Source organism: Leucoraja erinacea, chromosome 5, assembly GCF_028641065.1.
Source record: "Leucoraja erinacea ecotype New England chromosome 5, Leri_hhj_1, whole genome shotgun sequence".
NCBI lineage: Eukaryota > Metazoa > Chordata > Chondrichthyes > Rajiformes > Rajidae > Leucoraja > Leucoraja erinaceus.
The window spans coordinates 17,260,768-17,286,080 of NC_073381.1; the positions used below are offsets into that span (position 1 = coordinate 17,260,768).

The 25,313-nt window shown below is 45.4% G+C and overlaps 2 protein-coding genes across 4 annotated transcripts in view; one reads left to right on the forward strand and one right to left on the reverse strand.

The window, feature by feature from the left end:
- The window catches only part of LOC129696969 (E3 ubiquitin-protein ligase TRIM9), a 42,848-nt gene extending 39,680 nt beyond the window's left edge, over positions 1–3,168 (reverse strand). For all 3 annotated transcript variants that reach the window (XM_055635115.1, XM_055635114.1, XM_055635116.1), the window contains exon 1: positions 2,261–3,168. In XM_055635115.1, the coding sequence (XP_055491090.1) occupies positions 2,261–3,052 (792 nt within the window). In that variant the 5' untranslated portion in view covers positions 3,053–3,168. The remainder of the gene's footprint in view (positions 1–2,260) is intronic.
- Positions 3,169–15,048: 11,880 nt separating this feature from the next.
- fam89a (family with sequence similarity 89 member A) lies at positions 15,049–24,079 on the forward strand. Its single transcript, XM_055635117.1, has 2 exons — positions 15,049–15,450; positions 21,506–24,079. Exons 1-2 carry the CDS (start codon positions 15,130–15,132, stop codon positions 21,782–21,784), a joined length of 600 nt encoding a protein of 199 aa, XP_055491092.1. The 5' UTR covers positions 15,049–15,129; the 3' UTR covers positions 21,785–24,079.
- The last annotated feature ends 1,234 nt before the right edge of the window (positions 24,080–25,313 follow it).

The following is a 25,313-nucleotide window of genomic DNA, read 5'->3' on the forward strand; positions in this document are numbered from 1 at the left end:
CAAAAATGCACCGCATTTACTTGTCCAGGCTATTTTGAGATAATCTCCCAGATAATCTTGCTATTTCTACTACCTAAAAAAACAAGAGTAGCAGGTGCAGAGAAGCATTTTAAGGTGAAAATTCTGCTTCAAGCCAGACACCAGTCTGATTTGGAAATATACCACTGTTTCATCACCATCTCTGTGTCAAAATCCTGAAACTCTCTTCCAGGAGCATTATGAGAATAACTGCAGCAGAAGAAGTGCAGCAGTTCAAGATGGCACTCACCATTACCTTCTCAAGAACAATTTACTATTAGCAATAAATGCTGACTAAAACACAAAGTGTTCGAGAAGCTCAGTGGGATACGGCAGCATCTATGGAGGGAATGGACAGGTGACGTTTCAGTTCAGGACCTTTCTTCAGATTGATCGTCATGGCCGAACAGCAGGAGAGCAGCTGACATCACAGAGGGGAAACAGTTAAAGAGATGTCACTGAAATCCCGTAAGTGAGAGGAGGAGAACTTCTTCAAAGTAGCCATACGTTTAGGAGATTTTACAGTGGAGCATTAAATTGGAGACACAAGAAACTGCAGGGTTCTTGAGCAATAAAAGTGCTGGAGGAACTCAGCGGGTCAAGCAGCATTTCTGGAGGGACATTTCAAATCGGGACCCTTCTTTAGATTTATTGCCAATGACACCAGATGCCAAAAAATAATAATTCCCAAAAATGGAAAATCATCCAGAAAGTAGGACTAATTCAATCTCACCAATGACTGCACCATCAATCTAATTTCAATCAACAGCAGGAATGTCAGTGGCAACTAAGTGCCAGTGATCGGTTTAGGTTTCGTCAGGATCACTCAGCCCGGGATCTCATTAAAGCCATTATCCAAACATGGATGAAAGAGCAGAATATCAGTGCTACGGTGAGAGTGACTGCTCTCAACATCAAGGCAGCATTTGACAGAGTTTAGCATCAAAGGGCCCTAGTTAAACCGATGTTAATGGGGATCTGAGAGAAAGCTGATTGGGATCATACAAAGGAAGACTGTTATGGTTGTGTGGGAAAGAACTGCAGATGCTGGTTCAAACCGATGATAGACACAAAAAACTGGAGTAACTCAGCGGGCCAGGCAGCATCTCTGGAGAGAAAGAATGGATGACAGTATGGTTGTTGCAAGCCAATCACCCCGTCCCCAGAACATGTCCAGTTACTTCATTAATGATTTTTCTCCCTATCACTCAAATGATATTCAAAGTGCAGGACAATGATTTTAATTTATTGATAAGATGCTTACCCAAGATAGAAGGTTATGCATTTAGCCACAATCTACCCAATATATTGAAAATAATTTGCATTTCTGAGCTGGGCAGTTACTATTACTCATTTATCCATCTTTGATAGATCAGAATGAATCCTATAAGTTCTCAGCATCAGCGCTAATTGGACTGATATCCCATATCAGTACTTGTTTTGAAAGGCACTGGCTATGTCTTTATATTGAACGGGGTGAAACTTTTGAATATTTTTTTTACCCCGATAGACTTAAGGCAAATGCTGCGAGGAAGCCAATGAGAATCTCTTCTCCTGTTAGTGTCTCCGTGAAGAGATTCCAAGTGAGTTCCTGCCTTCAGGGAGAATACAGCAGCCAGACCTAAATTATTCGAGTAGTTTCGACATAATATCTGACCAGCTGAGCCTATGCACACAACAGTTCATTGAATAAATTCATTCCATGGCTAGTAGATAGATCCTCCAGATGCAAGGTTACAGTTGATTGACCAGTTTGGTCATTATCCGGCTTCAATCTGTCTAATGAAAAAATGCGGGCAGTAGGCATCGATACGAGTTTGGGAGAGAAATGCATTTTAATTCATTTACCGTGTTCTCAAAATGTCACAGCGAAAGCAAAGCCGATTTTGATAAACCGAGCCCCCACTTAAACTGCAGTCTCAGGCAGCCAGGCATCAAATAGTATGTTCCCCACAGTTAAGCTCAACTGTCAAAGTTGAGAAACTAAGCCAACCAGCTTCTGTTCAAAACCAACAACTGAGAGATAATAATTACAGGACTGATTCCCAACCGAGAATAGAATTAGATTTATTGAATTGCTCCATTATCCATGTTCTAACCATCTGTTAAGTGCAAAGGGTATTTTTATTTGCTCCTAACCTTTGTTCTCCTTGGTGAATGCCGCTAGCCAGCTTTCCAACACTACTAACCCCTCCGGATATTGAGGGGGCCTTCTCACAAAAAATCCCCCACCACCTCCTACCTTATGCTGTTTCCACATGGCTCCGAGCGCCTTCACTTCGTGCTTGCTGTGTTTGCCCTCTTCCAGGCACTGGTAGCAGACGGGTATCTTGCAGTTGGCGCAGTACATACTGTGATTCTCCAGTTCGTGCTCGGCGCAAGTGGAGTGCTTGCGAGGCGCTGGCTTGCCGGCGCCGCGGCCTTGGGCGGGTGGCAGGAGCCGGTGCTTGGCCAGCGGCCCGCGGGCCGGGTGGCAGCGCCTCTGGCAGGGCTCGCAGTAGAAGACGTCGCACTGCTCGCACATGACGGCCGCCTCCTGCGGGTTGCGCTCGCACAGCTGGCAGCGGGCGGCCACGGCGCGGCTCTGCTGGTAGCGGCCGATGATGGCCTCCAGCAGGCGGTTCCTGGCGAAGCCGCGGAGGCCGCGCTCCTCCAGCAGCGCGCTGCGGTGGCACTGCGGGCAGGTCAGGCTGGAGTGGCGGAGAGGCGGCGGCGCCGGGGCGGGCGGGAACACCCTCACCCCGTTGGGCGACTTCTGGCTGGGGATGGGCGGCGCGAAGCTGGTGTAGGAGCCGTAGCCGCTGTCCGCCTCGCTGTACACGCTCATCTTGTCCAAGTCCAGGTAGTCGTAGTCGGAGGCGGAGGCCGAGGCGGGCGGGCGGCCCTGCGGCGACGGGGGCTCGGCCTCGGGCGTCTGCACCAGGATAGTGCGGGCACACGGCAGGCACACGTTGTGCGAGCACGGCAGGATGATGGGGTCGCGGTAGAAGGCGCCGCACACTGGGCACTTGAGCTCGTCTTCCATGTCAGCCATGCGGCGGCGGCCGGGGCCGCGGTGGGAAGGAGGAGGGAGGATGGCGGCGGCCGTGGTGGGATGGAGGATGGCGGCGGCGGATGGAGGACGGTGGTCGGGTCCGCGGCGGGTGGGCGGGGGGCGGATGGCGATGGCGGTGGCGGGGGGCGGTGGGCGGTGGCGGATGGAGGACCGGTGGGCGGGTGGGCGGGAGGGCGGGAGGGCGGAGGGGAGGGCGGTGGAGGGCGGTTGGCGATGGCGGTTGGCGGCGGCCGAGCGCAACCTGCGGCTTCAGGCGCGCGACCAGCACCGCGCGGGGAGGACAGCGCCACCGGCCCCGCACTGCGCACGCGCGCGCTCCAGCCGCGTCAGGGGGCGGCCCGCGCGCAGCACGCCGGGACTTGTAGTCCCTTCCTGCAAACAACGATGCGCCCGCCGGGGGAGAGGAGAATGCACAAGGAGCCGCGGGTGCTGCAATCTTGAGCAAGGCACAAAGTGCTGGAGGACAAGAGACGCATAAGGAACTGCAGATGCTGCAATCTTGAGCAAGGCACAAAGTGCTGGAGGAGAAGAGACGCATAAGGAACTGGAGATGCTGCAATCTTGAGCAAGGCACAAAGTGCTGGAGGAGAGGAAACACAAGGAACTGCAGGTGCTGGAATCTCGATCAAACACAAAGTATCGGAGGAACCCAGTGCGTCAGCCAGCATCTGTGGAGGGAGCGGACAGGCAACGTTTCAGGTCGGGGACCCCTCAGCGGGTCAGGCATCATCAGTGGAAGGAAGGAATGAACAGACAACATTTTGGGTGGGAATCCCTCTTCCGACTATCCGTTCCCTCCACAGATGCTGCCTGACAGACTGAGACCCTCCAGCGCGTTGTTTCATTTTTGCGTCTGAAGTCACCAAGTCTTGTGTATTGGCCTCAATTCAAGAAAAGGAGAATTCACTGCCCGCTACCCATACACGCTCATTTGCTTTTACAAGTTTCCGCAGTTGGCAGATTTCCTTTAGTATTAATAATCACATACGTTTCTGTTTTTACACCGAGGGGACGCGTCTGGTGACCATAGAAGTTGTAGACAATTTAGCGAGTGTTAGCAGAAATATCCCCTCAGAATGAAGCAACCAACCGCGCGACACCGGTTCGACCCCCGCAGGAGTTGAATCTGGGCCGGGCAGTCTGGTGCGATGTGTGTATTTAGAGTCATTGAATCATATAGCCCGGAAAAGGGCACTTCGGCCCAAGTGGCCCATGGATTCACATTTAGATACCCTTCTACCCAGCCTGCGCTTGGCCCACAACCTTCTGAACATTTCCTATGCATATATCTGTTTAAATGGTTTTTTTAATGTAGTTATGGTACCTACTTCAACTATCTCTGGCAACTCATTCCGTATACCCATCACCCTCCGTGTGAAAACGTTGCCCCTCAGATTCCTATTAAATCTTTCCTCTCTCACCTTAAATCTATGTCCTTACTCTGTGTAAAAGATTCTGTGCATTTACCCTATCTATTTCCTTTATAATCGTATACACCTCTATAAGATCACCCCCTCATCTTCCTGCACTCCAAGGTATAAAGTTCTAGCCTGCCCAACCTCTCCCTTTAATTGAGACCCTCAAGTCCTAAGTAATATCGTCACTGCACAACTTGCAGCTTAACAACATCCTTTTGAGAGCAGGATGACCAACAGTGGACCCAATACACAAATTGCAGCCTCACCAATATCCTGTACAACTGTAACATACCATGCAAACTTCTATACTCAATACCCTGACTGGTGAAGGCCAATCTAACAGAAGCCTTCTTGACTATCCTATCTACCTGTGATACCACTTTCAAGGAACTATGTATCTGTAGTCCATGACATTCCCCAGGGCCCTGCCATTCACTGTGAAGGTCCTGCCCTAGTTTGAGTTCCCAAAATGCACTTATCTGCATTAAACTCCATTTACCATTTCTCAGCCCACTTACCCAACAAATCAAGATCCTGTTGTAATTTTTGATTACCATCTTCGCTATCTCTGATGCCACTCACTTTAGAGTAATCGAATTTGCAATTTAATCTGGAGTCAGACCGTAAGGTTTAACCAAGTAAGTCACTTTGCACCAGATATGGGCCGAGTTTTAAAAGTAGTTGGTTGCCACAAAGTTGAAACAACATTATGCCCACATTAATCAAGAATTCACCATGGGGGAATAATCTGTATTATCTATGTATGAAATTTCGATATTACTGCTCCTGCTCTGTCAATTAAAATTGGATTTTTGAGGGGGCTAAATCATTGTGTCGTTGTATGGGTCAGCATTCAATATACCCGTAAGGCCAGCTGTAATCTGGACAGTTACATATAATCAATAGTAACATCGCTGTGCTGTGTAGTACTTGGTTTATTATAGTCACATATACTGGGATACTGTGAAAAATTTAGTTTGCGTGCTATCCAATTAAATCAGCTCATAGTCTACTTGTGTGTAAGGAGCCATATAGAAGTGCAAATCGAAAAATACCCAAATACAGAATATAGTTTACTGCATTGTAGTGTTACAGCTCCAGAGAAAAATTCCATTGTCCACGATGAAGTAGATGAAAAGATCGGGACTACACCCGCCCAGTTTATGGAAGAGCCATTCAGTAGACTGATAACAGAGGAGAAGAAGCTGGTACTGAGCCAGGTAGTACATGCTTTCAAGCTTATGTATCTTCTGCCATCAGAAAAAAAGTTAACTGCTGAACTGTTAATTTCTCTAAACTGGACTCGACAACTGTGGCTCAGCTTGCATTCTATCATTTCCTATAAGGTGAAACAGGATAGTATAAGTGGCAATAACACATCGCTTACACATGAGCTCAATGTCTTTTATGCACACTTTGAAAGGGAGACCAATGACTCACCTACATGAGCCCCCACATAATGACCTTGTGATGTCAATTTCTAAGGCTGCTGCCAGAGCATCGTTTTAGAGGGTGAATCCATGAAAAGTATATGGCCCAGATGGCGTACCTGGCCAAGAACTAAAGATCTGTGCAGACCCGCTGGTGGGAGTAGTCAAGGACATCTTCAACTTTTTGGTTCTGTGGGCTGAGGTTCCCATCTGCTTGAATAGACAATAGATTATAGGTGCAGGAGAAGGCCATTTGGCCCTTCGAGCCAGCATCACCATTCAATGTGATCATGGCTGATCATCCCTAAACAGTACTGCCCCGTTCCTCTCCATATCCCCTGACTCCGCTATTTTTAAGAGCTCTATCTAGCTCTCTCTTGAAAGCATCCAGAGAACCTGCCTCCACCTGAGACAGAGAATTCCACATCATTCTGTCCCATCTGTGCCTGAGAAGAGCATGGTGACCTGCCTCAATGTCTACCATCTGATATCATTTATGTTCATCTTAAAGAGGTGCATTGAGATGTTCTTTATGGTGCAAATCAACTCCTGCCTCAGAAATGATCTGGATCCAATTTAAATTACCTTATGCCACAACAGGTCAACACCAGATGCTATTTTACTGGCTCTCCACACTGCTCTGGACCATCTGGGTAACAGAAACACACACATCAGGCTGCTATTCATCGACTACAACTCACAGCTCCATAACAGAGGACTCTGATTTATGGGCTGTTCCTAGCGACCATTTGGTGATGGATATTAGGTGCTGCTGGATGCTCAGTGAAAGGTGCTCTTTGGTTTGCTAGCCTCCCAGCGCAATGAGATGTCCATTAGGGAATGTTGCCGACTAGCCTTTTCCAGACTACAGGATGTGCGGAGGGTCTCATTACAGCTTGGTGCGGCCAACAGCAAGTCTCTGTGGGGGAGGATCACAACCTAGGGTCCTTCCGCTGCGGGGCATTGAGGGGCGGAGTCCAGTGGGGGCACCCATTAAACGAGGGAAGGGGTCCCTGAGGGCCACAACAGAGGCAACCTTGCTTGGTTTAAAGATAGTTTTGAACACCACTGAACATGATACTAATGAATGTATAGACGCTGAGAATGTCAGAAGAGTTTTGCAACTCTTCTTGTTTTATATGTATTTTTTATTCAGAATAAAGTTTATTTTTGGAAATAAAAAATAAACTACAGTTTAGTGTTCAAACTGATTTTGAAGATTGGCCTCTCTTAGCCTGTCAGATAGTGATAAGGATCAGAGTAGCATCGGAGGGAGGGGGGGAAATATCACTGTAGAAGGTATCTTGACTGTTTGTAACTTGGTCTGCTTATGCCAATTAAAATGCACAGAAATGCAAAAAGACGCAGAGTGGTGGACTCAGCCCAGTCCATCATGGGTACAGCTCTCCACACCATTGAAGGTATGAGGCATTGCCTCAAGAAGGTGACATCTAAAATCAAGGAGTGCAGGAAGGAACTGCAGATGCTGGTTGACACCGAAGATAGACAATCTATATATTTAAAAGTCTGATCTTGTATGTTTATGTGTGTGCTTGTGTGTGTGTTTGTGTATAATCACATCTTCTCGAAAAAACGACGTGCTAACGGTAATATTTTTACATATTCCGGTAGAGATTTTTCCCGTTGAGTCCGAAATCGCCTTTTCTGAAAATTTCATGCTTTATTTCTCGTTATTAATCAAAATGTTCAAAAATTGGATGAAAATTTGAAAAAAAATAAGACATTCGCGGATGACGTCACAATGGGTCTGCGCCGTCTTGTTCGCGCTGCGAGTGACGTCACACCTGCTGCTCCCCGCCGCTGCCTGCCACTCCCCGCTGCTGCCCACCCCGCTCCCTTCCCCCCTCTCCTCTCCTCCCCTCCCCCCCCCCCTCTCCCCGCCCCCTCTCCTCCTCCTCTCCCCCCCCTCCTTCTCTATCCCCCTCCTGCTCACCCCCTCCTCTCCTCCTCCTCCCTCCCTCTCTCCTCTCCCCCCCTCCACCTCTTTCCAAGCCCCTCCTCTCCCCCCCTCCACCTCTCCCCCCCTCCACTCCCCCTCCCCCCTTCCTTCCCCCCTCCTCATCTTCCCCCTTCTCCCCTCCCCCGGTCTCTCCCCACTCTCACCCCCCACTCTCCCACCCTCTCTCCACCCTCCTCATCCCCCTTTCTGTCTCTCCCCATCCCCCTTTTTCTCTCCCCATCCCTCCCTCCCCCTCCACCTCTTCCCAAGCCCCTCCTCTCCCCCCCTACACCTCACCCCCCCCCTCTCTCCCCCACCCCTCCTCCCCCTCCTTTACCTCCCTCCACTTCTACCCCCCTCATCATCCCCCCTCCGTCTCCCCCCACTCTCTCCCCCCCTCTCCCCCCTTTCTCCCCCTCCCCTCCCATCTCCCCCTCTCCCCCCGATCCCTGCTAGTCCCCGCTGCTCCCCAGCTGCCCGTCTGCTCCCCTCCCCCCTCTTCCTCTCTCCCACTCCTCCTCTCCCCCTTCCACCTTTTCCCAAGCCCCTCCTCTTCCCCTTCACCTCTCCCCCTCCTCTCTCGTCTCACCTTCTCTTCCCCCCACCCCCCTCTCTCTCCCCTTCTCTCTCTGCCCCTCTCCCCCCCCCCCTCCTCCCCCCCCGTCTCTCTGTCTCTGCCCCTCTCTCTCTCTGTCTCTGCCCCCTCTCTCTACCCCCCCTCCCTCTACCTCTCTAGACGCGCATGTGAGTTAGGGGCTATGCGTGAGTGGCTAGGGAGAGGATGGGGTAAAAGGAGCGAATTAATAATATTAATATAATATCAAGGGGGGTGGTTAGTGTGTGTGTGGGGGGGGAGGTGGTTAGTGTGTTTGTGATGCTGCAGGCCGATCTCCACAACCATACGTTGAGGGGACGGGACCCAACGGGTCCCACTTGGTCTAGTAACAATTAAAACACAAAGTACGTGCTATAAATCCAGGATAAGTGCTCAACTAAGAAAGCTAAACCCAACGCCACAGTACTGTATTATCTACCTAAATATACCAACTTACAATAAATAACTCTGTACTAAACAAAAACAGCTACCTACATATTAACTAGCTCTTTAAAAAAAAAAAATCCTGTAAATACACTTATATCATTGCGGTTATCAAGTGGGAACCTCCCTTCACAGGTGTTTCATTGAGTAAGGCCCACAACACCTCGGGAAGGCTCAACAGTTGGTTTTGGCGTTGCAGAACAACCCAACTTATCCTAGCCCATCATTAAGTTTGTAACATCACAAATATCACCCTTGCATACACTGACAAACTACAATTACAAAGAAATACACATACTGCATGTCATATGTTTCCTTTCTGCCCCCAGCTGACATTATTTCTTCACCAAATCCACCTCTCTCTCTGTCTCTGCCCCCTCTCTCTACCCCCCCCCTCACTCTACCTCTCTAGACGCGCATGTGAGTTAGGGGCTATGCGTGAGTGGCTAGGGAGAGGATGGGGTAAAAGGAGCGAATTAATAATATTAATATAATATCAAGGGATAATATAATACCTTGCTCTGCTGCCTCTGGCATCTTCAATTCAATTCAATTCAACTTTATTGTCATTGCACAAATACGAGTACAGGTACAACGAAATGCAGTTTAGCGTCTGGTCATAGTGCAAAATAGTAGAAATAAAAATAAAAATACTGGTTAACAATGTGTGGAGAAATTGTTAACTGGTACATAGGCAAATAAATGTATATAAATGGGAGAGTCTAAAGATAGCTAGCGATGGGACTGTGAGTTCGGCAGTGTAATGGTGTTATTGAAAAAGCTGTTCCTCAGCCTGCTTGTACGAGACCTGAGGCTCCTGTACCCCTGATGGGAGGAGGGCAAATAGTCCATGGTTAGGGTGAGAGGGGTCCTTGATGATTTTCCCGGCCCGTCTCAGACACCGTTTGCGGTGGACAGCATCCATGGCAGGGAGCGGGGCACCGATGATGTGCTGAGTGGTTTTCACCACCCGTTACAGTGCCTTCCTGTCAGCTGTGGTGCAACTGCTGTACCATACCGTGAAGCAGGTGGTCAGGATGCTTTCAATGGTACAGCGGTAGAAGTTGGACAGGATCTGGGGGGACAGGTGAACTTTCTTAAGCCTCCTCAGAAAGTAAAGGCGCTGCTGCGCCTTTTTGATCAGTTTGGTTGTATTGAGGGACCAGGACAGATCCTCTGAGATGTGTACCCCGAGGAATTTGTAGTTGGAGGCGCGCTCCACCTCAGTCCCGTTTATGTGGATGGGGGTATGTCTGCCACCTCTGGTCTTCCTGAAGTCAACGATGATTTCCTTCATCTTCTTAGAGTTGAGGACGAGGTTATTATTGGCTTTACGGCCTGACGCAAACTCTGTCCACAAATTCCTAGCTCTCCGAATAGCGATGTGGTAGATCTCGCTATGAATCCTTTACAACCCACCTCTACCGGATGTACTCTTGCTCTCCATCCTCGCTGCTCAACTTCTGCTGCCAACTCTACATAACTAAGCCTTTTCCTTTCATAAGCCTCATCCACTAAATTCTCCCAAGGCACCGTTAGTTCTATAAAATACACTATCCGTTGACTAACTGGCCATAATACTATATCAGGCCTCAAACTAGTAGTCATTATTTCCTGCGGAACAACAAGCTTTCCTCCTAAATCTACCTGCATCTCCCACCAGCAAAACTGCCTCTTTTCTACACTTTCCCAGTTCATCCACTGTCCCCACTTAAGCTGAGTTACAGCCCTTATGCATCTCACTGCTTCCTCCTGATGACGTATATGCTCTACAACCAATTTCCTCCTCTCTGTTGGACCTGCCTTACTGCACACTGGTATCCCTGTGCTGAACCCTAAGCCTCCTTTCCCTTGCTGCACCCTATCAACAGTGTCTGTATGCCTCAGAGCTGCTTGTGCTTCCTCTACTGCCTGCTTTGAGTTCCACTCCTCCCTCTAGTTACACTTGGCACCAGATTACTAACTAAGGTATCCTTGCTCCCTGATAATTGCACTTTAGCACACTAACAAAAGGAGACACAAAATACTGGGGTAACTCAGCGGGTCAGGCAGTATCTCTGGGGAGATGGAATCAGTGACGTTTCAGGTCAAGACCCTTCTTCAGATCTTCTTCATGCTGAAGAAGGGTCTCGACCCAAAACGTCACCTATTCCTTTTCTCCAGAGATGTTGTCTGACCCAAGATTCAAGAGAGTTTATTGTCATGTGTCCCACATAAGACAATGAAATTCCACTGATTTACTCCAGCATTTTGTGTTTATCTTCTACAGGTATAATCAAGAATTCCCACCATGTGGCCATGCACTCTTCTTGCCGCTACCGATGGGCAGAAGGTACAGAGAGGTCTGAAGTCTCATACTACCAAGTTCAGGAACAGCTATTTTCCTGCAACCATCAGGTTCTAGAACTGACGTGCACAGCCCTAATCTTACATCAACAATGGGAGACTACAGACTATGCCTTACTACTATGGATCCATATCTAATGGTGTTTTTGCACTAATGTGTTGTTTTACACAGCCCTTTTCTTTTCACTGACTTCTATGATTTATGTGTAACTTTGTTCAGTGTGCTGGCTTAGTCTATATGCCTGTGATAGAAACATAGAAAATAGGTGCAGGAGTAGGCCATTTGGCCCTTCGAGCCTGCACCGACATTCAATATGATCATGGCTGATCATCCAACTCAGTATCATGTACCTGCCTTCTCTCCATACCCCCTGATACCTTTAGCCACAAGGGCCACATCTAACTCCCTCTTAAATATAGCCAATGAACTGGCCTCAACTACCTCCTGTGGCAGAGAATTCTGCTACAAGCAGGTTTTCCATTGTACCTATACCTCACTGCACTTGTGCATCAGACAATAAACTTGATTTGACTTGAAATAGTCATACATTTCTTTCAGCTATATTCCACATTTTTTTATTATGCTACGACTTGGAAAAATCCCTCTCAAACCCACACAATTCCTAGCATAAGTCGTCATTGAAAATACTAATGTGTTTCAGATTTCTTCCTGTGTCAGCGTCCCATAGAAAGTTAAACATGATGTGAAGTTGTAGAGAATGTAGACAAAGGGCCTTTAAAGAGCCAACTCAGAAAAAAAGCAGCTGTTGCTAAGAACTGTGGGTAATTCAGGCAGGGTTATACACTGTCAGCAAAAGAGCCTTCCCCACATTGCATCTGGTTCTAATTCGTGAGTGGAACTCTGCACATCCAGGCTCCCCGAGGATTACTGAAGCCTTTTCTTTGCTGACATTACAGAAATACTTAGGTGACGATTCTTTATTTTGTTTTGCATCGTTGTGATTTACAACTGCGCAATATCTTCACAGAAAGTGCAAACAAACAAAAATCTTGGGTGGTCCCTTTCCAGGCATTTACAAATGTGTAGTTTATGAGAAAGTTTTGTTGAGTGTGCGTTAGATGTTGCCAAATGACGTGGTTCTACACAGTACATCACTCCAAGTGGCCAACTTGTCAAAAAAAAGAAAAATATGTTTTAAATAATGTACTTTTTATACATGGTTCAAAAGATGAGCCAATTAGAGGTAATAAAGCTGAAAGAAAACTGAGAGACATCCGTGTATGTTGGTATCCCACTGGGTCTTCTACCTTATACAGAGAGCTAAACTTGAATATGGAAGGCCATTTTTCCCTGGGATGATGACACCTTTTTCAACAATTTCAGCACCTTAGAGACATACTCAGGTCATAATTTACAACCCCTGGAGATTATATATGCAGCTGCTGGCAATAATGAACTCAGTCAGAAACCTGTTAGCAAGAGAGTGCAGTAGTGCTCTCTTCTAAAACATACTAATATGCTATAAACAAAGATGCTACAAATATTCAGCAATCAGGCAGTATCTGTGAGGGGAGAGAGTGATTACCCGAAACGTCGCCCATTCCTTCTCTCCAGAGATGCTGCCTGTCCCGCTGAGTTACTCCAGCGTTTTGTATCTACCTTCGATTTAAACAAGCATCTGCAGTTCTTTCCTTCACAAAGCCCGATCAAGGATTGTCCGAGGGTCACCAAAGAGGTATATGGTAGTGCAGCACTGCTCTCTGGCTGTGTTAGGATCATTCAGTTGCCTGAAGCGAATAAAGTATATCTATCATCACCAATTGTCAGTTACCCTAGGGGGGGGCTCCTCACCACAAGTTTAAATGTCTATCTTCCGTTTAAACCAGCATCTGCAGTTCCTTCTTTCACATGTATTAAAAATAACATATATATATATATATATATATATATATATACATATATATAATGGCTATACTGCACCGATTTATGCTACAACTCTTCACAGACCCAGTGCCTATGACGTCTGAACCATTCACCTGTGCTGCGCACCATTCGACCAATCAAACCGTCTCGTATTGGATTGGCACACGGTTTGACCAATCGCAATCAGGAGCAGAGCAGAAACGGGGAGAGGATCGTCCAATCAGAGAAGGGTGGGGGCGGGACGTTTGCCCCGGAGTCGGATGGTGGGCGGCTGACGTCATGGGGGGGGGGGTTTAACGGCCACTCGGCGGAGCGAGGAGTGAGTGTGTGTAGAGGGGCGGAGTGAGTGTAGAGGGGCGGAGTGAGAGTAGAGGGCGGAGTGAGTGTGTGTAGAGGGGCGGAGTGTGTGTAGAGGGGCGGAGTGAGTGTAGAGGGGCGGAGTGAGGGAGTGTAGAGGGGCGGAGTGAATGTGTGTAGAGGGGCGGAGTGAAGGAGTGTAGAGGGGCGGAGTGAGTGTGTGTAGAGGGGCGGAGTGAGTGAGTGTAGAGGGGCGGAGTGAGGGAGTGTAGAGGGGCGGAGTGAGGGAGTGTAGAGGGGCGGCTAGTGAGTGAGTGTAGAGGGGCGGAGTGAGTGTAGAGGGCGGAGTGAGTGTAGAGGGGCGGAGGGAGTGATAGGAGTGTAGAGGGGCGGAGTGAGTGTAGAGGGGCGGAGTGAGTGTGTGTAGAGGGGCAGAGTGAAGTGTAGAGGGGGCGGAGTGATGTGAGTGTAGAGGGGCGGAGTGAAGTGAGTGTAGAGGTGTAGAGGGGCGGAGTGGGGAGTGTAGAGGGGCGGAGTGAGGGAGTGTAGAGGGGCGGAGTGAGTGAGTGTAGAGGGGGAGGAGTGAAGGAGTGGAGTGAGGGGAGGAGTGGAGGAGAGGGGCGGAGTGAAGGAGTGTAGAGGGGCGGAGTGAAGTGAGTGTAGAGGGGCGGAGTGAGGGAGTGTTGAGGGGCGGAGTGAGGAGTGTAGAGGGGCGGAGTGAGGGAGTGTAGAGGGCGGAGTGAAGGAGTGTAGAGGGGCGGAGTGAAGGAGTGTAGAGGGGGGCGGAGTGAGTGGAGTGTAGGGGGGCGGAGTGAGTGTAGAGGGGCGGGAGTGAGAAGGAGTGTAGAGGGGCGGAGTGTGAGTGTAGAGGGCGGAGTTGAGTGAGTGTAGAGGGCGGAGTGAGTGTAGAGAGGGCGGAGTGAGTGTGTGTAGAGGGGCGGAGGAGGAGGAGTGTAGAGGGGCGGAGTGAGGGAGTGTAGAGGGGCGGAGTGAAGGAGTGGCGGAGCGGCGGAGTGTAGAGGGGCGGAGTGAGTGTGTAGAGGGGCGTAGAGTGAGTGTAGACTAGGGAGTGGGAGTGAGTGTAGGAGGGGCGGAGGGAGTGTAGAGGGGCGGAGTGAGGGTAGTGTAGAGGGGCGGAGTGAGTGAAGACTAGGGGGCGGAGTGAGTGTAGAAGGGCGGAGTGAAGGAGTCTAGAGGGGCGGAGTGAGTGTAGACTAGGGGCGGAGTGAGTGTAGACTAGGGGCGGAGTGAGTGTAGACTAGGGGAGGTGAGGGGAGTGAGTGTAGACCTAGGGGGGTGTAGACTAGGGGCGGAGTGAGTGTAGACTAGAGGGGAGCGAGTGAGTGTGACTAGGGGCGGAGTGAGTGTAGACTAGGGGGGGGAGTGAGTGTAGACTAGGGGCGGAGTGAGTGTAGAGGGGCGGAGTGAGTGTAGACTAGGGGCGGAGTGAGTGTAGAGGGGCGGAGTGAGTGTAGACTAGGGGCGGAGTGAGTGAGTCGACTAGGGGCGGAGTGAAGGAGTGTAGAGGGGCGGAGGAGTGTAGAGGGGCGGAGTGAGTGTAGAGGGGCGGAGTGAGTGTAGACTAGGGGCGGAGTGAGTGTAGAGGGGCGGAGTGGTACGCGTGTGTGCGCAGGATGTGAGAGCCGCCCAGTCCCTGGAGAGACGGCGGAGCAGAGCAGTGATGGACCCTCCCTCACTCGCTCCTCACCAGCCGCAGCTGCGACGTGAAGCGGCGGTGTCCATGGCGGGGAGGCAAGCGGACGGCGGCGGCTCGGTGCCCAACACGACGTGCCTGCAGGGTTTACCGCCGCTGCCCAAGAGCCTGAGCGGCCTGCTCAACTCGAGCGGCGGCTCCTGGCGAGAGGTGGAGCGTGTGTACGCCAAGCGCTGCATGATCCAGGAGGACCTGAGCCGGGCCCGCAGTGCGGGCAGCCGCCGCGCCCAGCAGCCCAGCAAGCCGGCCAACCTGGACGCCGCCCTGGCCCTGCTCCGCAAGGAAATGGTGAGTGTAGGGGCCCAGCCGGCCGGGGGGAACATGGCACCGGGGTGCACTGTTACACCTTCAGCGGTACAGGATACAGTTCATGGTGTCAGGATACCCTGAAGTACTGTCTGCCCCTGGAGAGTACATAGTGCCTTAGTATCTTCTTGCCCTTGGGCAGTACAATGTGCCAGGATACACTGCAGTGCACCCTGACCCTGTTGATTGTAACGTACCCATAACTGTGCAGTAAACTGTGTCAGGATGTATAATGATGCCCTTGTCTTAGGTAATAATCTGTCCCAATGTGCACTGTGGTGCTAAGCCTTTGGGGTAAACTATGACAGTCTACATCATAATGCAGCCCAACCCCAGGGATAAAGTGTGCCAGGATGTACTGTAGTGTTTACCCTAAGCCTAGGGAGTAAATTGTGCGTGATGAACTTTCATAGAAACATAGAAACCTAAGCCTAGGGAATAAAGTGTGCGTGATGAACTTTCATGCATTGATCTCTGGAGAGTAAAGTTTGCCAGTACGCCCTGTAATTCACCCTAAACATGTGGAGTAGGTTATGCTAGGATGCACTGTAGTGCACTCTGTCCTTGACGAGTCATGGTGTATGGTTGTACATTCTGCCCCTGGGGAGTTCATGGTGTCAGGATACCCTGAAGTACTGTCTGCCCCTGGAGAGTACATAGTGCCTTAGATACCATGTATTCTATGCTGACCCCGAGAGTACATGGTGCCAGTATCAGTGTTGAGATGCACTGGCATAGTGCCTGCCCTGGAGATTGTACCTTGCCTGTGTGGAGCAGGCCATACTTGCCCTTTCTACTTTCCCCAGTAGCCTGTCCAATGCTCATTGAGGCACGTTAGCAGTTGTTTACACTGTTCCACACTTCTGAGCATCATGCGGTGCTGTTGCATTATATCATACCACACTTGAGTTTGTTTAATGCTAGGGTAACCAGGGAATTTTGCAGGCAGTGACAGGCCAAAAGCAAGTGTTCGGTGAAACTGTCGCCTAGTCTACATTTGGTCTTGCTAATGTAAAGGAGCCCACATTAGGAGCAATGATTAGAGGTGGTGCATGTGAGCCTCAGTCACACCTCAAAGGGGTGTGGGGATCCCCGGATGGATATGAGGGAGAAGGTGTAGAGATAGATGTTAATCTCTAGTTGCAGGAGAAAATACCTGGGATGGGGTGGTTTGGGTGGGGAAGAGATGAATGAACCAAGGAGTTGAGGAGGGGGTGGTTTCTGCAGAATGTATAACTGGTGAGGACGGGAAGATTGATTGGTGGCGAGATGAAGTTGAAGGTGGCGGAAAATGCCGACAATGATATGTCCAGCGCGAAGATGAGAGATAAGGAGTAGAGAACTCGATCCTTCCATTTAGTTAATTATATTTAGTTACCATTGTATCTATTGTCATGGTGCAATTTGAACATGTCATTTGATCATGTCCAATAAATTAATCACATCTCCAAGTCCAGTTTCTAGAAATGAAGACAACAATGTTATGCACAGATGAACATGGTGTGCTAACACTGGGTTGTTAATAGTTTAAATGAACTTCAAATGTGATGAACATACGGGGCTCCTCGGGTTTTGGAAGATCTGACTTGGAGAAACCTGACCACCTACATGTTCTATCTTACATTTTTAATTATTTTTAAAAAATGGGAAAATTAGTTACAGACATATGACATTCTGATTCTGTACCATTGTAACTACACAAGGGAAAGCAATAAATAATCTAACATAATATTTTGTTTCTCTCAAAAGGAAAAACCTGTTTCTAGATAATTTTCAGTTACAGAACCACAAGAGCTGCCTCTATACAAATACCCAAAGGCAAAGAGGAAAAACTGGCCACATTTCACTTGCTTCTACTGTATTGCAGATGATTTAACTTGGGTTCATTTCTCTTCAAAACATTCAGTAAATGTTATTCAGTTTACCTCAGCTACTATAGCTGAGGTAAACATTTACATTTTCTTCCATTTAATTTGTATAATCAATTTTGGAACACTTTTTATAAAAGGGAAACATACTTTATTGTTTATGCATGAGATTTCCTTTTAGATGAATGGCAGGCACTTTATACTTGGATTTAAATAACGCCCCATTGACTGATCATTGCCGGCTGTCTGCATTAATGGGCTTCCTTCCCATTTTCTCTAACATTCCCTGCTTTTATCCCAAAATGGATATTTTGTCAAACATCAGTGAACTCTCTTCCACTGATCTTGGTGATACACAGAAGTGCAGGCTTGTATTTCCATTTGAGATCTTTACCAGTATGTTTCCCATACATGGTATAAATTTGGCTCGGAACCAGTGTGACCAAATGTTTAAACTGATATGGAACGGTATACAAAAATGCTGGAGAAACTCAGCGGGTGCAGCAGCATCGCCCCATAAATGCTGCTGCACCCGCTGAGTTTCTCCACCATTTTTGTGTACCTTTGATTTTCCAACATCTGCAGTTCCTTCGTAAATACATTGAACAGTATACTCTGGGCAAACTATACTTCTTTTAACATGGAGAGAAGACTTGCCTATGACAGCTGAATAATTGCAGTATCTTGCCGTATATCTCTTCACATATTATATTGTCTACAAGTCTCTCATTGACTCTTTCTCTGAATTCTATCTCTTCCTGAACTTTCAGGTCTCCTTTGCTTTTTTCCATCATCCATTACATATTTCAAGATGAAGTCTGTACTGGGTTCAGTCCTTCTATTTGAATCTCACAAAAACCTTTCATAATCTTTCAGCTTCTGTTTAATGTTTATGATGCAGCTCTCCCCTCCTGATTTTCCAGATGGTTCCTTTCACCTATTTGGGAACTGCCCCTTTTGTTTGTCATGGCTTTGATTGCAGTTAAGACCATGGAAATGGAAGTAGGCCAATTTTGACCCTTCCAGCTTGTTCCGTCAATCAATAAGTTTATGGCTGACCTGTGATTCATATTTATAGTCTATTTTCCTTGTATCCATTAAATTCATTTGATAGAAGTTTTGCTAACTAATTTCGGAATTAACATTTACAGTTAACTTGGAATCTATCATAATTTGGAAATGTTTCCCTTCTCCTGCTCATGGAAGCCTTAAGTGCCTGACCCACTTATGCGACAGCCGGCACCCGTGATAGGTCGCCAAAACTTTCAACATGTTGAAAATTCAGCGGTGACCAGAAAGACGCTACGACTCTTTGGAGACCCCTCACGACTATTGGAGACGTCTCACGACCATACGGGCGACCCCTGGCGACATGCCTGTATGGCCGTGAGAGGTCTCCTATAGTCGTGATGAGTCTCCAAAGAGTCGTAGTGTCTTTCTGGTCGCCGCTGAATTTTCAACATGTTGAAAATTTCAGCGACTTGTCACTGGTGCTGGCAGTCGCCTGTAAAGGTTACGTAAGTGGGACTGGCCCTTTAAGATGATAAATCAACTGAATTGCATTGATTGCTTATTTTTGCCGACTCTTCATGTAATATAGTAAGCTCTTTTTATTGGCAACCTTATCCAGACTGATTACAATCTTGTTCCTAGCTTTGGAATTTGCATACTTTGCTTTATTTAATATTGCAACACAATGTGGGCCATAAGATTGTTGCAATACTAAGTGAAAACAAATCAAATCCAGTGGCTAGGTTTGTAACAGTGATTCATCAATTTGTGTATTTTAAGCTATTGATATTTCTTGCTGAGGTAAATTACGGTCAGAACTAACAATTAAAATGGTGCTAGACCGAGTCAGATTTGTACAGCACAGAAGTGGGCTTTTCAGCCCACCATGTCCATGCTCATTTTTTTTTTGCCCGTTGGGGATCTATATTTTTATAGGCCATGCCTATTTGAGTCTGTCTAAAATGTTTCTTGAATGTTGAGTTTTTTAGTTTAGCAATACAGCATGGAAACAGGCCCTTCGGTTCACCAAGTCCACCAATCTCAATTCGATGTTATCCCACTTTCTCATCCACTTCCTAAACAGTGGGGGTAATTTACAAAGGCCAATTAATCTACAACCCGCACATCTTTGGGATGTGGGCGGAAACCGGAGCGCCCTTAATAAACCGTGTAAACTACGTACAGACAGCACCCGAGGTCAGGATCGAACCCGGCTCTTTGGCATTGTGAGGCAGTGGCACTACCAGCTGCGCCACTGTTCCGGAGATTGTGTCTGACTTTGCTACCTATTCTGGAAGTGAGTTTCTGAAATATAAACCTTTTTTTCAAAGAAAAAAATTCCCTTCAGATCCCCTTTTGAACTCCTTCCTCTCACCTTAAACCAATGCCCTAATTTTTATGTGATTTTATTTTACTCATGGAAGATGTTCTACTGCTGCTATGTCCTAACCTGGATCATTTTGTATTTTTTATTACATTCCAATCAGTATTCAATTTTCTTCCTTTGCCATGCTTCGTAAATTATTTTTTTGTAAATATCAGGTTATTTATTAAAAAGCCCATGCTCGTTATATTCTCAATTGAATGATATTTCAACATACGTTAAAGTATTCATATGAACTTAAAAATCAGCTAATGTAGATTATACTACTTGTATCATTCTGATTACTCTCATCTGGTCTTACTCGAGGTACGTCTGTTTTATAAAGCTTTCGGCTAGTTCACTGACTGGATGTGAGCTTTTTTTGTGTAGCATAGATGTAAATTGAATTTTGCATAGTTCTTGTAATTAAAAATAAATGATCGTTACAGTTGCTCTCTTAATTTGTAGTGAAATAAATCAATGACAGGATGTTTGCTTGCTCAGCTTTGGAGGAAAAAAAAATAGAAAGCCAAGCAGGGGCATATGTGAAAGACAACCTGTGATAATAGATTTCCAATTTCAATAAAGTTCAAAAGATCAGCTTACTTGAAACCTAAATCGCTGAGTGTGTAATGTTAAAGTCCTGGACCACTAAAAGCTGAAAGACTGTCAATAGTAAAATGTTAAGCTGTCACTGACGTCCTTCAACCAAGGCTTTACTTTGTCTATTCTCCTATCGCACATTTTCTTCAATGGTCAATAAGTTACGATCGGGAATGTCAATTTGACTGATGTTCTTTGTCATCCAAAGATACATGCTGACAGTTAATCTCTCTTAACTTTTCAAATAGCCAACTCATTTCTTTTGATTTTACCATGTGTCCTTTATATTCTGTCTTGTACAAATATGCTCAAATCTGATTTTAATTATTTAAAATCCTGCACAGCCAAGATTTCCTTTCTTGTGCGATCCCAAAATGCACAGAAACCAGACAAAGGGTCTCGACCTGAAACGTCAACTATTCCGTTTCTCCAGAGATGCTGTCCGACCTGCTGAGTTACTCCAGTTTTTCGTGCCTATTCTAGATTTTGGTGATTTGTTGGGATCAAAAAAAGTGGGATAATACAAGGAAAGCTTAAAAAGTCTAAAGTGATCTTTAACTTTTTCCAGCCAATTATCCCCCCCCCCCCCCCCACCTCCCCCATAAAGCCATCTTTGATTGCTAGTGTCCTAAGCAATTCCAGAAGTTCCAGCCAGGATAATGGGACCATGTCTTAAATGATCATTGCATCAAGACTCCTGACTGTAGGTCAACATGCAGGTTGGAAAACCAAAGTATCCTTCACATGTTTACAAAGATCCCCAGGTGGAAACAAAGGAATTCTTTCCATCCAGATTTGCTCCAACCAAAGCACATCATGGATGGAATTGGTGGAAAGGGCAGAAGTATATTTAAAATTGATAGAAGAATGTGCCTCAAAGATTTTTTGCAAACTGGTGGGGAAAGCTTTGGGGCTTGGTCTTGTTCTGAATTGAAAGGTTGTGGAATTTTATTTTTCCAACCATTTCCCCTTGCTCTAACCCTTGTAACCATTGCTTGTAACTTTCAGAAAAAATGATTCATCAAAGCTGCTCGTGCACCATCCTGATACATTGTATTTTGCAGTAAATATTCTGTGCACGCATTGAATTCCTTTTCGGTGTGTCAAGTTTTAACTTACAATGTAATCTAAATGCAAAATGTAGTATCAAATACTTTTTAAAAATCTCTCTCTCTCTCTCTAAACATCACAGGTTGGTCTGCGCCAGTTAGATATGTCGCTGCTGTGTCAGTTGTGGTCTCTTTATGAATCGATTCAGGAATATAAAGGAACATGCCAAGACCTATCAGCTGCAGCAAATTCGGATTGTTCCTATGGATTGGAAAATGGATACTTCGATGAAGAGGAAGAGTACTTCCAGGAAAGTGTGGAAAATGGGAAAGCTGACAACTTGGAGACAAACCTTGCAGTGCCTAAAACTCTCAATTCCCGTGACCAGTGGATGCAGGATTCTTTTCATATTACCATATAGAAGCTATTCTGCAACTCTGACCTTCACACTATTTCTACAGTAATACTGTTGTAGTTTTTGAAATCACTAAGAGTGAAGGTGAATGTTATCTGGGAAGAATTGGTGGAAAGAAAGTAAAGTTTTAGTAACCAGATTTCATTAAGCTGAATTACAAAGCAGTGTCATTTGTAACATTGTACACATGTAAGGATCTTTTGATAGGATTGGTACTTAAATGTCTTCTATTTGGAAGAAGCAATTCGCTTTGAACCAAGTACTATTTATTTGTTTTGGTTGATGCCATAGCAGGGATTTAAGTTTTGTGGTTGGGGCCATGCACGCTATTTCTAGTTGCTGAAGCACTAGTGTTGGGCTATTGTCGCTTGGTTCAATTTTTCAAACTGAATAAATGAGTTTGTAGGCATAAACAATATAAAACACTGTGATTACTATATTAAGGGCTGAGAACTTTCCAAAAAAACACCAAATAAAATTGCAGTCACAGAAGAAATTAAAAAAAAATCCTTCTAATCGTGTTGTATCAGACTCTGCCCCATGTAGATGCTTTGTGGTGATGATAAAATGGAGTTAATGTCAGACTGTTCTGCCTTTCCTATTTGAAGAAATGTACAGTTCTGGGCTAGGGTAAACTGGAACATTTTTAAGCGTAATATATTTGGAGTGTATTTACATAAACATGTAGAACTGTATTAAATAGAGAATTTATCATGCCGTTTAACTCTGCATTAATCCAGAAAATTTGGTTTTACCTGGTCCAATCTAAAACACATAGAAAAATACCAATTGCAGTGTGTAAGCTGGAAAGCCGTCAGCAAAATGTGAACCTGTTGTAAAAGTGCTTTTGGGAGTTGTTTGGAAAGAATGATTAACACAATACATGATTACAAAAATGCAATTGATTTAAAAATATTTGCTTAACCACTGGTGAGTAAGTTAAAATAAATGATTGGATTAGCCCTGAGATGGTGATAATATGAATGAGTTGAATATAGGATGAACTGAATTTATTAAAGTAACAGCAATATTTTACCGCAGAATAAAAGGTATTTGTGTAAATTGGGAGAAACCCAAATCCCATTACTTAAATGCAGCACTGTACTTGAATTGTTGCCAGAAACCAATCTCTTAAATCATTCTGAATTTTATCTACTTGATTTTTATAAATTCGTGCTGTTAAGGTACTTTGTTTATTTTAAAAATAAAAATAATCCAAGGAATAAAACCCAGCAAGAGCATACAAATTTTATTAAGGAGGTCAATAGCTTTTATACCAAATTAAGTTGTTTTATTATACATGGAAGATACACATGCAACTGGGGCTATTTCAACATAGAGTGAACTTTCTTAACTGTATAGAGCTCCATATTGAAAATGCAGTTTCTTTAATTTCATGGTTTGCAAATCTGGTTTTGTAACTGCTCATTTTGTATCTTGAGATTTGGTGTTTGAAACTTAATTCCGTTTTTTTAAATATTTCTAAGTTATGAAGTTTGGTACATAGTTATAATTACATGTTTTGTTTAGGACTTTTTAATAAGAAGATAGAAAATCCAATTCAATAACTTTTGTATAGGACTCTTTCTGAATTTCGGGCTTGGATTTCAAGTGTGGGCTACCTATACTAAGTTTTGAGACTGGGTGCTTGTGTCTGGCCTTTTGAGTGGAGCTGGTATTTTTTGTCTTTGAACATGGCAAGGGAATTTATCAACAATTGATAAATGTTTTTAAAAAAGATAACACTTGTGCTTTGCATTTTGCTCTTGCCTCCTATCCAGTTAACTGGTGTTTTAGTTTGAGTTCTTGCTGCAATTTAAGACTTCAGCTGTCATTTTTATGTTTAAAACAAAACTGCAAAATCAACGTCTTCCTGTTTACTATACTGAATGTGTCCAATGAAAGCAGGTTTTCTTTTATGCAATTGGGACTCATTATAAAACATGCTTCTTGTCCATTTGCACTTGTAGATTTCAAATGTTAGCTCTTAGCTTGTTTGGAGTAGTTGTGGTTATATGTAAGACACTAATTTTTGCATGCATTGTAAAGGGCTCTAACTCGAATTGGCTAAGAAACCTGGGAAGAAAGAACCTTGCATCATTGCATCTGCTAGCAAAAAAATATAGGATCTCTGGATGCCCAGCCTATTGTTGAATGCACACATTTTAAGTGTATTTTACATATTTGAAAATTTGACTTTTATTTTTAAACCTCACTTTTAAGGATGCAATGACCAAATACAGAAACCATATTGAAACATGGATATTACCCCTAAAAGATAATAAACCTAAATAGCTGAGATTTGCTTTGCCTTGAGTATTTTGTGTGTATTCCATTATTTTGCATATTAAACATTGTGTTTGTTGTAGATGAGGGAGCATGGTGGGGGAGATGCAATTCAACGCAGATAATAGAAGCTAATGACTAGACCCAGAATATTTAGGCACTAAAAAACTCTGAAATAGGTAGGCAAAAAGATAATAAAATTACAAAAAGGCACGAAAAAGGCATTTATTGACAAAAAAAGGCATGTATTTTCACTACCAAAATATGGTTAAAAATGATAATGTAAAGGTGTACTACATTAAATGGCCAAAGTTGCCTGGTTGCACGTAATTACTAGCATTTTTTTCCAGATGGTGTTAAACTATGCCGTCTGTCAGACAGAATATGCTTCAGTTGTGAAAAACTTCTTTCTACCTCAGCTGAGGTCACTGGTGCATACCCGAAACAAGCTACAGACTCTATATATTCATGTCAATATCTTGTGCATTGCAACCACCATTGAGAACTTTAGCTACGTTTTGTATTTCTGCAAGATCTTTGTTACCTAAATTCACTCTCTCACATTTTACTTGTATGTCAAGTTCAAGTTACATTTATTGTCACATGCACCAATTGGTACAGTGAGATTTGAGTTATCATACAGCCATACATTTATTGTCACATGCACCAATTGGTACAGTGAGATTTGAGTTATCATACAGCCATACAATGTCTTACTAAGGATCCACACGGCGATCCTTAGTAAGACATCGCCCGGGGGGGGGGATGGTTCGAAGATGCGACTCGGAGAATAGACGCATCTGACCAAGAAGTGACTGGGAAAGAGTTTTCCCATCTCCCCCCATAAAAAAAGATCTCCCCAGGAACACATTTAAAAATATGCCATTTATTGTCACTATACCAGGAACTCATACATACAAACAGACTAGCACAAAATAACAAAAAAAACAGAAAAAAGGACGGACAGAGGGGGCTGGCGTGGGGCGGAATAGGTGCACAATTTCGCGGCCACATACATATATACATATATACAGATGGACTAGGGTTAGGTTTAACAAAAAGGGTGACAGACTGCTGGCGTGGCTGCCGTGTGCGGCGCCACCCGATGACTATGTCTTTCCCTACATCGCCAGGAACATTACAAATATCATTAGTTACTTTGTTGAAAACCTGCAAGTTATTCACTAATGTTTCGCCATATTTCTCAAGGGAAGTGATAACTTGTGGGAGGTTTGCAAAATTTGAAGCA